Source organism: Calonectris borealis, chromosome 1, assembly GCF_964195595.1.
Source record: "Calonectris borealis chromosome 1, bCalBor7.hap1.2, whole genome shotgun sequence".
NCBI lineage: Eukaryota > Metazoa > Chordata > Aves > Procellariiformes > Procellariidae > Calonectris > Calonectris borealis.
This window is the reverse complement of record NC_134312.1, coordinates 1,370,434-1,383,639: the sequence shown is the minus strand read 5'-3', so window position 1 is coordinate 1,383,639 and position 13,206 is coordinate 1,370,434. Positions and strand designations below refer to the sequence as shown.

Here is a 13,206-nt window from a genome sequence, read left to right as displayed (position 1 = left end):
GACTGGGGGAAAATGGGACCCCAGTGGGACGAGGTGATGGGACTGGGCGGGCGATGGGTCACCAGTGGGATGGGGTGATGGGACTGGGGGGTGCTAGGACCCCAGTGGCATGGGGTGATGGGGCTGGGGGGGTGATGGGACCCCAGTGGGACAGGGTGATGGGACTGGGGGGCAATGGGACCCCAGTGGGACGGGGTGATGGGACTGGGGGGGTGATGGGACCCCAGTGGGACGGGGCGATGGGGTTGGGGGGGTGATGGGACCCCAGTGGGATGGGGTGATGGGACTGGGGGGGCGATGGGACCCCAGTGGGACGGGGTGATGGGACTGGGGGGCAATGGGACCCCAGTGGGACGAGGTGATGGGACTGGGTGGGCGATGGGTCACCAGTGGGATGAGGTGATGGGACTGGGGGGTGCTAGGACCCCAGTGGGATGGGGTGATAGGACTGGGGGGGGCGATGGAACCCCAGTGGGACGGGGCGATGGGGCTGGGGGGGTGATGGGACCCCCCCAAACTGGACTGTGGGGACTGGGGTGACTGGTGCCAGCACGCCCAGGCTCCCAGGGCCGGGCAGGGGGGTTACGGGCCCTCCCCCGGCCGGGTTAACGGGAGCGGCTGGGGGTCGATGCCCCCGCCCCGGGGCCGCTGTGCGTGGGGGGGCCCGTGGGCTCCTTCCCGCCGCGGCGGGCGCGTCCCTTCCGCGTGGGGCCGGGCGCACCCGAGCCGTTTTACCCGACGCACCCCCGGAAGCCCGGCGGGACCGTTCCGGGCGGGGCTGGCGGCACCGCTTGGCGCCGGGCGGGGGTGGGGGCTGGCGGGACGAGCCGATCCGGGCCGTGACGGAACGGAACGGAGCGGGGCGAGGCGGAACGGAATCGAGCGGAACGGAATCGAGCGGGAACGGAAGGAAGCGGAACGGAAGGAAGCGGAACGCGCGTGGCGGTGGGCGCGTGTTTCCGGGGGGGGACCCGCTGTGCGGTTGCACCGCCCCGTCCCGGTACCGGAGCGCGCAGGACGAGGAGATGGCGGCGGGCGGCAGCGGCGGGCGGCGCTGAGGGGCGGGCGGCGGAGCAGCCATGGAGGGCGGCGGGGGCAAGCCCAGCCTGCAGGTGGTTTATCAGGCCGTGCAGGCGCTCTACCACGACCCCGACCCCAGCGGCAAGGAGCGGGCGAGCTGCTGGCTGGGCGAGCTCCAGCGATCGGTGAGGCCTGGCGGGGGAGCGGGGGGAGGAACCGGGACGGGGCGGGGGGGGCGGCCGCCCTCGGGCCTCCCGCTGTCTCCGGGACTCCAGCCGCGCCTCCTCCGTGCCCGGTTCCCGGCGGGGAGGCCTGGCCCCGCGGCGGGCCGCTCCCCGGGGCTCCGTCCGGAGCGGAGCGGGGGGGTGTTGGGGTAACGCCGCCCTCCGAGCGGCTTCGGGGAGCCCCGGGCCCGGCCTTTGTCAGCTCCCTCCGTGGCTTTTCGGTTTTAATAACAGGAAGGAGGGGCTGACGTGTTTGGCACAGCCCTCACGGCGGCTGGGAAGGAGGAAACGGCTCCGGGAGGGCTCGGGGAAAAATCTGGGGCTCGCCCCGACCTTCTCCCGCCGCCCGAGGCGAGGGAGCCGGCGGGGGGGCATCGTCCTCCTGGCCCGGTGTCGGCGGGAGAGGCCGAGGGCGTCGGAGGGGCTCGGTGACGGGGCCGAAGCCCCGTTCCTCCTTTCTGAAGTCTGTAAGCGAGCTCTTTCTCCCCAAACTTTAGCCTTCAGACTAAATCTGGGAGTCAGCTCTGTGTTTTCTGGCCTCGCACTGTCTTGGTGGAAAGAGATTTGTTCCCTCTCGGTTGTAAAGCTGGGGGTGACTTTGTTTTCTCTCCTCTCCAAAGCTGAGTGTTTCTCCTTGTCGTCTTTCGTGCGTCGCTCCCTGCGCGGCTCCGGTGCCCTTGTGGCACCCTGGTACGTAGTTTTCCTCTTCTGCTCTTCCCCCAAAATCTTCGGTGGCCACTGATGCCTTCCCAGGAGAATCTGATTAGTTTTATCTCGCGTGCTGTGACTTCTGGAGGAGCGAATCTGCTGTCCCCCTCGCTGGTCTCTTTATCTCGGAGCCTGAATCCCAAGGAGCGGAGCAGAGAGTTCCCCTCCTCAGCTCCCTCCGTGCCCTCCCGAGCGGGTTTCGCAGAGCTCCGTTCAGCTCCATCAGCTTCCCACCGGCTGGTAAATCTTTAGACCATTTGTTACCACAAAACTCATGTTTTTCCCCCCTTTTTTTTTGTAAATTTACTTGAGCGCGCCACACAGAGTTACATCCCCGGTTACCGTGAGAGTTTGCAGCAGCGTTTGTTTCCGCACCTATTCTGCTACACGAGGAAAAACCCGTCAGTCAGGGCCGTGTGTGTATTTTAGGCAGCCGCTTCCCTCGTTTCCCGCCCCAGGAGGGGGGCTTCGCCGTTCAGAAAGCGCTCGGGGAGGATTTGGGTTCCGCGAAGGGGCTCGATGCCGACAAGCGGCGGGTCCGAGCCCACGGCGGTTCTTTGGTGGGTCTGGGTGCTGAGGCAGTGGTTATGTCCGGACGAAGATCTCGTTTCAGTTGAAAAAGAGAGGTGATTATTTCAGAGTTGATTCCTGTTCCAGAAACAACCCAAATCTGTGGTCGTGGCAGCGGGTGCTCGGTGTTTGCTGGGTGAGCCCTCCTGGCCCGAGTGAGGGGGCCAAGAGCCGTCCGAGGACTCCAGCTTCTGTGCTCTATTAGAGCATAAGAGGAGTTAACGATGCTGCAATTAATATGGATCCGTTTGAGGGGTAGATAACTGTTTTGCAACGTGTTTAGAGGAGTTCCTGGTCAGCCGTTGGGGCAGAGTGGAGAATCGGGGATGGGTGAGGGATGCGACGGGATGAAGAAGATGGATTTCGCCCGTACTCCGGTACGGGAGGCTGAAGGCGGTTCCTCTGCGTTAGAGGTCTGCGGGCTGCCCGCGCTTGGTACAAACTGCCCCATCGAAAGGAGAGCTTGAAGTATTTGGGACTTATTTTTATTTTTATGGGGATGGGATCTCTCTGCCCGTGGAAAGTCTTGGGGTTTGATTTGCTCCGCTGTGGTTTCTTTGGGCTCTTATCTGCGTTGTCCAGGTTGTTTTTAGTATAAATCCCAGGTTCCCTTCCGCGGTTTTAGCCTTTGTGTTCCCACGCGGCGTCTCTCGGCGCTGCTCCCCTCGCCTGGCTCCGGCTGTCGCGGTCTCCCGCGGCTGAGCAGTTTCTCTGCGCGGCGCCTTTTGTCCTGCACGCAGGTGGGTGCGTGTGAAACACCTGGGCTCTTGTCCCGGGAGAGAAAGGGGATCCCTTTGCTTTTCAGCGAGGAATATCTCTGCTCTCTCTCCTCCAGAGAAATACCTTCAGGAATCCCTTTCCAGCTCTGGACTGACTGTTGTGTGTACAAGGGTGTTTTAAACACAAGCGGCGAGCTAGCTCGACCCCGGTTAACAGCATTTCTGCTTCTCGCTTTTTATTTGTGCTTATTTGGCCTGATCCTTCCAGAGATTTATTTGCCGGGCCTAAGGATTAATTCCAGTTATTTTCCAGACCTTTGGCTGCTCTGGGGCACAGCTTGATTTCACTCAGCGTGTTCAGCTTGTGTAAATACTCTTTACTGAGTTTATTTCAACTCAAAGCCGGGGGAAGGTGAGCGCTTTTGCCAGCATTAACATCCTAACAGGTAACTCGTTTGACTTGCCCAAGGCCCGGGGGCCGCCCGGCTCCCCCCTTTCTCCTTGGGAGAAGATAACGACTGCTTCAGAGAGGTGATGTCGCCGCGACAGTTCACGAGGCAGCCTGGAGCCGGCCGATGCCGCGCGCTCGTTGCCCCGTGCTGTCGGCGTGCGTCATCTTAACGCCGTGGTAAGTGGGAGCCCCCGGCCGCCGTGGGGTACGAGCACGAAACTGCCTGCTGGCTTTACCAGGGCGCGGGGATGATACTTTGCTGCTTCTTAGCAACTTCTCCCTGCAGGTACGAGGTGTCTGACCCCTGTGCCTAAATGAAAGCTTGTGATAGAAGTTTTGTGTGTAACTGGGGGTGTAAAGCTGCAGGTAGCTGATGGCCGAGGTCTGATTTAACCTAATTTTTTTCATAAAGAAGATAACAGAAGCTTCGGCTGCTTCGTTATGAGTTGGGGTGGGGGAATTGTGCTTAACAAGCAGTGCTGGCTCCGTGGCGTGTGCTGCAGGATTAGCGCTGCCTGTGGCAAAGCAGAGTTTAAAAGCAGGAGGCTCTTCTTGCGCGTGTTGTGGGGTGCGGTGAGGGGATTTGGGACACGCCAGTGAGAAGTTTGCTGGTTGATGGTCGCAGGACGTTCACTGGAGGAAGTGCCTGGGAGGTACCTTGGAAAGTAAGGGTCTTTCTGCTTCTTTTTTTTGCGCAGAGAGACTAAATTTAGATGTTTAAGTAGCCGCGTTCCTCTGTACTCATGAAGGCAAACGTAAACTGCAGCCTTAGCTGTAGCAGGAACCGGCCGGCTTGCTTTCCGGTTGGAAGGCCGTTCCTGAAATTAAGGCCTTGCCTCCGAATACAACTCGTTAGCTGTTGCAGCAGGCACCTTTGAAGATGCAAGTACTCTTATTATACCTCTATTTTATACGTTTTTATCTATATCTAGTTTGTAAATATAGAATATGGAGGTTATCGTGCCACCTTCCATCCTTAGAGGAGGGAGCTGAGCAGCAGCGGGCGAGCGTCCTGCCCGCAGCCGCGGCGGGTGGCGGGGGCAGAACCCCGCTCGTGGGGCGTGCGCTTCTAGGGGAGGACGGAAAATCAAAACTCCTTTGCTGTCCTTCTGCACCCTTCACCCCTCCTCCTCTCTCCTCGAGCGGTGATGTGCAAGGCATCAGCTTTATGGAGGGTAAAACCTCGGCGATGAGCTTCAAGTGAGGATTTTGTGTCCGGTGGTTGGCATAAAAATGTAAAAGCAGAGAGGGTGGTGGGTTTTGGTGTCTGACTTCTCTGGGTGGGTCAGGAGGGAAAATAACTGATTCTCCGCGTCAGCTGTTTGCTGACTGTCACCGGTGACGAGCCAAAGGCTTGGAGTGTCACCTGCTGATCCTCAAAGCAGTGGCTGCAGTGACCAAGTGCTCGCTTATCTTTGCTGTTTTGTCAATAAGGGCTCCTTGTCTCTCGAGCTGGATCAAGTCACTTGGGTTTAATAACCTGAAGGTCCTTTCTTTGGACTCTCTTCTGTTCACAAACCATCCCTGTGCAAATGACACCCGTCACTGAATATTTCTTAAATATTTGTTACAGCCAGGATAGTGCTCGACGAGATGCACGCGAGCAGTTTGCGCCTGTTTGGTATTTGAGCGGTTCGGTCTCGGTTGGTTCCGTACCCCGTGCCTCTGCTGGGATGGGCCGTCGGGATTGGGTTGCCGCTATTTTTTGCATTTCTGGAGTTGTGATGTTGTCTTCAGATCTCGCTGGTTGCCGGGATGGTCATCACAGGCCAGAGCCCTCGTGGGGACCAGAAACTAAAGCTTAAACCTCAGTTTGTGTGTGCCTGAATCGCGCCGTGGCGCTGACAGGGCGCTGCTGAGAGGTGATCGGCGTGGGTGGTTCAGATTTGTCCATCTGCTCCCCCTGCAGCATCGTTTCTTGCCTTTTAACTGCTAATTATGTCAGGGGAACGAGGCGTGCCGTAACGGGGTATCTTGAAGAGCAGTTGTGAGCTTGCCTGTGTCTTGTACAGCGCTGAAGAGGTCGGCTCTAGCTACAAGTTTACCTAAACCACCGAATTTGAGGATCATTCAACCAGCAAAACTACACTATGTGTTTGGAGTCTCATAAAGGCTAATTCCAGACTAGTTGGAGTTTCTTTAATGCAGCAGAGCTGTACCAAATGTAGGGAATAAACTTGTTTCAGATGTGCTTGGCTTTCTGATCCTGATTTCTTAAGTGTTTCGTCATTAGCTTGTCTTTGGAGCTGCGAGCTGGTGCGTTGGGTTTTTTTCGGTGTGGATTAAGCGTAGGTTGGTTTGTGATTTAATGTTGATTCATAAAGTGCTTTCTAGGAGGCGGAAATCATGTGTGGCTCGTAGCCAGTCAGGGCTCATGGAGGTGACTAATTCTGATATGGATTTCCTTTGATCTGTCCGTAAAATTAATTTATTGATAATATTGGGTAGAAAGATAACCCCTAATTAAATGAAAAAGAAACAACAAACAACTTCTACCAATTGAAGCATGCTGGAAATAATTTTGGGATCCTTTCCCAAACCATTTTAAGGGAAATAAAATCTCGCTGCACCCCGCGATCGGTGCGTGTGTGGAGAGGAGCCCACGAAACACGTGAGAAACAGATCATCTCTGCGAGGAGAACCCGGGAGGCGGACAAAGGCAGGTGCTCGCTGGCTTCCCTCTTGTTTTTAAACACTGTTTAAAGCTTTTTCGTTTTAGGACGACAAGAAGAGAAGTCAATGTAGAAATCCCCGCGTCGCCTGCAGCCAAGTGGTCGAGGGAGCCTTTGGGTGCCGGTCGGCTGCAGCATCCGACACGGCCAGCTCTCACCATCCGCCCCCGAGTTCCTCGAAGGTGTAAATGTCAGACCCGTTTCCCCCTTCCCTACCTGAAATAACGTCACAGGATGACGGGAAAAGGCACCTTTGAGGGTCTCCAGTCCAGCCCGCTGCTCGGAGCAGCTTAGATCTGGTCCTGCGGCAATGATGGTGGGGCCGTCGCTTAAACCATCCTGGTCAATGAGGTTTCAGCCTGACCCAAAATTTGTGATTCAGGTTACCAGCAAACCCAGTATAAATGAGAAATCCCCAGAGTCACAAAAACGCTTGTCGCTGGTTATCCCGGGTACCAGGTACCCAAGGACGGGGTTACTGGCCTTGATCTGATGGGGTTTTTTTGTCTATTGGGGCACTTGGCCGGTTGTGCTGGGCACGAACGCGTGAGTGGCTGCTGCGGAGGGACGTCTGGAGGTCCGTTTTGGCCCATCCGAAGGAAGCACAGGCGAGCTGCTCGTTTAGAGAGGATTGCTGGCAGCGTAGCCGCCCTCCCCGGAGCTGGAGGTAACCAACCTTGCCTCCTGCCGGCTGCTGAGCCCTCGATGGGTTTTTGAGAGGTGATGGTATCTTGACAGAGCTTCGGAAGAGGGTCTGTGTGCCCGCACGCGGAGAGGAGACCTTAATGACCCTCTCTACGAGGGGCTGTGTTCTTTCCCCAGTCATTGAGGTGCTCCAGACTGCAGGGTGCTATTTGGCCCAAGTCCTCTCCTGATGCTAGTCCTGGGTTTTTGAAGCATTAAACGCCACCTGTCAAGAAATTTGCCCATATCTGGCCAAAAGCAATGGGTAGAAAAGGCTGCGGAGGAGAGAATGACGTGTCTTCTGGACTATCAGTGGAGAAGACCAGTTTCCTGACCAACCAAGTAGCCTCCTATGGTAAGACAGCCAGCGTGGTGGATGGGGAGAGCAGCGGATGTCCTGTTCCTTCATGTGTTACAAGACTTTCCAGGTGGTGTCCTACAGTTCCTGTAACCAAACTGGAGAGAGATGGACCTGATGGTTGGGAAACTCTCCCAATCACTGGGCTCGAACAGTGGTGGTCATCGACCTGAAGTCCAGCTGGTGGCCAGTTACGAGTGGCATTCCTCAGGGTAGTGCAGATACTGCTGAACATCTTCATTAATCACCTGGGTGATAGGACAGATGCAGTCTCGGCAAGTTCACAGATGATACCACGTTGGAGGAGCGGTTGATACTCTGGAGGCAGGGCTACTTTTCCAAGGGACTTCGGTGGGTGCAGGAACGGGCTCACGGGGACCTTGGGCAGCTCAGCAAAGGCCAATTCAATGTCCCCGTGCAGCAGGTCAGCCTGGGACAACCGGCTGGAAAGCAACATTGTGGTTTGGAGTTTAGGAGACCAAGTTGCCCCTGGGCTGCATTAGAATGGATAAACCCTGGAACAAAGACCAAGATTGAGGAGGTCTCCATCCTTGGAGACATTCACAGCTGCCCTGAACGAGCTTGACTGAAGTTGCTTCTGCTTTGAGCAGAGGGTTTGACCAGAGACCTCCAGGTTATTCTGTGGTTCTAAGTTTTAGGTTTTTCTGCTGTCTTATCAAAGTCTTCCTTGCTACGATGTAAATCTTCCGTGGTAAACATCGCCTACGGTGGCAGTTGAATCCTTTGCTGCCTTGAGATTATAAATTTGGGAAAGAAAAATGCAAGTTAAACGTGTTGGTGGAAGTTCAGAAGGAAATGCTCCCTCTGCGGTAAGGTTTTACCAAAAGACCCGCCACGTACTTCCCTTTTGAGCTGGAAGCTCTTGATTCTCACAGCACCTCCAGCTCGTAATTCATCTTTGTGCTGTTTTGGTATCCATCTCTTAGACTGGCGTTGAATAGGCCCGTTCCTTCCTTCAGTTTGGTGTGTGGAAAAGGAGAGAAATTTCAGGGATCTTTGCTGGCCTCCGTCACCAATCCTGGCCTCGTGGTGAAACCACGTCTCCAGCGCACAAGCTGCCGTCTGTTCACTCAATAACAAACACAAGTCTGGCTGGCAGGCTGTCCGTGGGGAGGTGCCTACCTTTGCTGGCCCTCCTAAGTCATCTTCAAAGTCTTGTTGAGCAGAAGACTTGACTTCCGATGCACTGCCTTTGCTCAAAGCTTGAGCTCAGTCCTTCAAAAGCCTGTACGAGACCCTGGGGAGAGGCTGCTCAATAGCTGAGAGGGTTTGCCAACTGGCTTGGCTTGGGAATTATGACCTTGGGCATATCGTACTTTGGAGATACCACTTGACCGAAGAATGGAAACAGACAGCTCTTTGTCGGAAGGCCGGGGTGTAAGAGGAACACTTCGTGGCTGCCTTTCAAGCGTGAAGCCTCCCCTGTTTTCACAGCTTTGTGGCTCAAGCCAGCCTTTGTCTAAAAAGGATCCATAAAATCTCAGGCTGTGTTAGGAGCTCCTCTGGCTGGTGCTTCAGCTTCCGTATAGCTGGAAGATTTCTTCTGCGAGTAACTCTTCTGCTAGCTGGGATTGAATGGGCTGGACGCTCCTTTTTCCCAAGCTGGCTTCTCCGGAAAGCCTTACTTGTCATTGAAGGTTTCTGGATGGAATGAGTGAAGTTGAGCTTATACGAGCTCTCTCCAACGTTAGGACCTAATGTGGTACAGCAGCGAGTCCCTCCATCTTACTCGTGGTCTCCTGCTCTGTACTAGGAGGTTAAATTCAGGTGGAACTTGCTTGTTTCTGGTGACTGTCTAGTTCTAAACTGGTTTTGGAGCTGAGGGAGCAGCTAGGGCCCCCACAGCTGCTTAGAGCCATCTGCACGTCCTTTGGTTAGATGTGCGTATTCAAACTTTGTGAATTTTCTTAAATTCACATCTCAAGTCTTTTGGTGCCTCACGTTCTGCACCGAAGGGATGCAGCCAGCACTTCTGCGGGATGCTCATCCGTCTTCAGACTCGGGCTGGTCAAAGCCAAGTGCGGATTTTCAGGAATGCTTCCTGCCAAGCTCCATCAAACGATGGCAGCTCTTGAGATGTCCAGGCAATTTTTTGTCTCTTTGTCCAGCCTTCATCCTTCAAAAGACATGGTGCCCGTTTCATTCCATCTCTACTGTCTCCAGGTCTCATCAGCTGAACTGACGTCGGTTCTGGCAGTTGGTGGGCCTGGAGGAGGAGGTGGTGGGAATCAGCCACCTCCCTCAGGAGCTGTAACGTTAGCTGGCATGAGCTCGTTCCCTTATGGATGGTCACTTTATGGTACTGGGGCCAGAAGGTGATGCGGTGCCAGCAAGCGGTCCTTCTGCGTGGGCTGGAGAACAGCTGAGGTATCCACAGGGAAGGCGACGGTCCCTTTTCTCCTGGAGATTTCTGGTGTGGAAACGCCGGGGTTTGGGGACCGGGCCCAGGAGTGGAGCTGGGGAGGCGGTTCTGCGCCAAGGCTGGTAGACGTGTCCTCCTACCTAAAATCCTTCTGCCTCTCAGGCAGTGCACCTTCTCCTGAGCAGAAGAGGCAACGTTACTTGGCTTTGAGAGCTGCTTATGGTTTCCAACCTCCCGTTTGAGGTTCTTTTTGAATTTCCTTCTAGCTGCAAACTGCCCAGCTCTTCTCTCGGGGAACGACTGGAGAGAACACATCTTGCCAGCTTTGTTTCCACTCAACTCTGGGGCTGAGGCTCTTTGCATCAGGGTTCTTCCATCAAGGCTGTGTTTGTGTAAGAGCTTGGATGACATCATCGCGAGTGCTGAAGGAGCAGCCTTAACGTGGGCGCGTGGCTGCTTTTTGGATAAGCTTTGTGAGGATGGGGCTGGGAGGCTTGATGTAGGCGTGGGTGGTTTGGAGATGGGGTACTCGTTCTGCTCAATTGCGTTTTTCTTTCCCCTCCCGTGGAAGAAGGTTTTTATTTATTTAAAACTTACTGCTCTGACGCTTTGTTCATGAATCTTAACGCTTCCGTAGCAGGCTCCTGTCCTCCAGCTGATGACCTCTGCCCCCGGGTGCCGCCGGCACGGTGAAACTCGCTGGGCTTCGATCCTCTTTCCTTGCAGAAAAGTGATGGAACTGCAGAAAGTGAACACTAGAACGATGAAAAATACATTTGATTTTTTTGCAAATGTTTTCAGTTATAGTTTTCTGGGGTTCTAACACTACAAGTCATCTCTAAACAAATGCCTTCTCATCTACCCGTTTGTTAAAATCGAAAGAAATACTGCTTTTTTTGTGGGGAGGGTTTTTTCTTTGTGTGAAGAAGGTCCCTAGGCTCGCCTTGTTTACATCTCCCTCTCTTGTTGTTACAGCCGTGTAAATACCCGACTCATATTTCATCCCAGTATTAAATGTCAAGCTGCAAATGTTCTGCGCTTTGGCGTGGGGTTTTGGTTTTTATCCGCTTCTGGAAGGTGGGTGCATCAAGACGAAGCCCTTTGGGTGGTGATCTTCAGAGCTCAGTGATAAGGGCTTGAGCTGTCTTCCTGGCTTATGCTCGTTCTTTTATTGCTCAATTTTTACATCAAAAGTAAAATTTGAACCCCAGTATGAAGTTAAATAGACGGTAAAAGAAAATCTTAATTCGCGTGAGCAAGACTATGCGCAGATAGATCCTAGGGGAGTGGAGGAAGCCGAACTTTAAGCCCACGGACTCTTACGTGCAGGTGGGAACGGCAGCTCATGATTCGTTTATGGCGTTGCAACGGCGCTCGGCTCCTTCCTCCCTGCGAGTTTCCGTGCGTCTATGCGGGAGCGCTTTTGCTTCTGACTGTAAACCAGTTCATTTTTATGTAAAAATCCTTTCATAAAGTAATGACCACATCATATCTGAGCTATTTATAGTAAGAAAAAACTGGCTGGAGGCCGGGCCCAGAGAGTTGTGGTGAACGGAGTTAAATCCAGCTGGCGGCCGGTCACGAGCGGTGTTCCCCAGGGCTCAGTACTGGGGCCGGTCCTGTTCAATATCTTTATCAATGATCTGGACGAGGGGATCGAGTGCTCCCTCAGTCAGTTTGCAGATGACACCAAGCTGGGCGGGAGTGTTGATCTGCTGGAGGGTAGGAAGGCTCTGCAGAGGGACCTGGACAGGCTGGATCGATGGGCCGAGGCCAATGTATGAGGTTCAACAGGGCCAAGTGCCGGGTCCTGCACTTGGGCCACAACAACCCCAGGCAACGCTACAGGCTTGGGGAAGAGTGGCTGGAAAGTGCCCAGAGGAAAAGGACCTGGGGGTGCTGGTCGACAGCGGCTGAACATGAGCCGGCAGTGTGCCCAGGTGGCCAAGAAGGCCAACGGCATCCTGGCCTGTATCAGAACTGGTGTGGCCAGCAGGAGCAGGGAGGTGATCGTGCCCCTGTACTCGGCACTGGTGAGACCGCACCTCGAATACTGTGTTCAGTTTTGGGCCCCTCACGACAAGAAGGACATGGAGGTGCTGGAGCGTGTCCAGAGAACGGCAACGAAGCTGGTGAAGGGCCTGGAGCACAAGTCTGATGGGGAGCGGCTGAGGGAACTGGGGGTGTTCAGCCTGGAGAAGAGGAGGCTGAGGGGAGACCTCATCGCGCTCTACAACTACCTGAAAGGAGGTTGTAGCGAGGTGGGGGTTGGTCTCTTCTCCCAAGTAACAGCGATAGGACGAGAGGAAATGGCCTCAAGTTGCGCCAAGGGAGGTTTAGATTGGACATTAGGAGAAATTTCTTCACTGAAAGAGTGGTCAGGCCTTGGACCAGGCTGCCCAGGGAAGTGGTGGAGTCACCATCCCTGGAGGTATTTAAAAGACGTGTAGATGAGGCCCTTAGGGACATGGTGTAGTGGGCATGGTGTGTTGGGTTGACGGTTGGACTCGATGATCTTAGAGGTCTTTTCCAGCCTTAATGATTCTGTGATTCCAAGGTTGGTGTTAGCCCCCAGGTACACCAGTCGACAGGCAAACACCTTTACTCTGGGAGGGTCTGGGTGGCAGGGTGTAGGAGGCGTTACGCAACAAAAATGAAAAATAGTTTGGGTTGGAAAGTGAAGTCTTCGTTTGATCCGATGGTCGATAAGGCCCTTGGGGGTGTCACCCCCTGTGCGGTTAGGGAAGGGGATGTCATCACCCAGGCTGGGTTGGTTCATCTTCATTGGAAACCGGGTCTTCTTGTAGGTGAAAATGAGGAACGAGCCTTTATTTTCAAAACTTCCAAGACAGGCTGAATTGTACGCCTGCAGAAGAGCCTTGTCTGCCCCTGCGTGTTCAGATGTTCTTGGTAGGAAGGCAGTTTTTATTTAAAAAAACCAAAAAGCCCACGAGAGTTGGGGTGGTTTGTGAAGATCTTCCTTGCACAATCTGATGGTGATGGTACGTTGTCTTCCTTCCCCAAGCGCTTGCAATCTGGAGGATGCTCTTAACTCGCTTTTTTTAGCGATCTGGAGGTCAACGCTAGAATCTAAAATCATTCTCTTCTAACATCTTGGAAATACTTTGTTGTCACGTGCCCAGAAAAAATTCCCCAAATAACGTTAATCTCCTAAAGTACTCGGCTGCTCTCTGATCCTTGGCGAGATGTGTTCTTCTTTGCAGCGGGGTACAGACGGGCATTTGATAGCTGCAGCCAAAACCTAAGAATTTATTTATTTCCCAATCTGACATTTCTTTAAGGTCTTCCTTGCCTGTTCTGCTGTCGTATACGTCTATTCTTGCTAAATACTACTTCAGGGTTTTACTCGATTGACAGTCCAAGTGATCATCGTTGGAGCTGTCTGAGGGCGCACAA

The 13,206-nt window shown here is 54.3% G+C and overlaps 1 protein-coding gene across 1 annotated transcript in view; it reads left to right on the top strand.

The window, feature by feature from the left end:
- The first annotated feature begins 990 nt into the window (after positions 1 to 990).
- The window catches only part of TNPO3 (transportin 3), a 42,583-nt gene continuing 30,367 nt past the window's right edge, over positions 991 to 13,206 (top strand). The window contains exon 1 of the mRNA XM_075142353.1: positions 991 to 1,205. Coding sequence (XP_074998454.1) covers positions 1,080 to 1,205 — 126 coding nt within the window. The 5' untranslated portion in view covers positions 991 to 1,079. The remainder of the gene's footprint in view (positions 1,206 to 13,206) is intronic.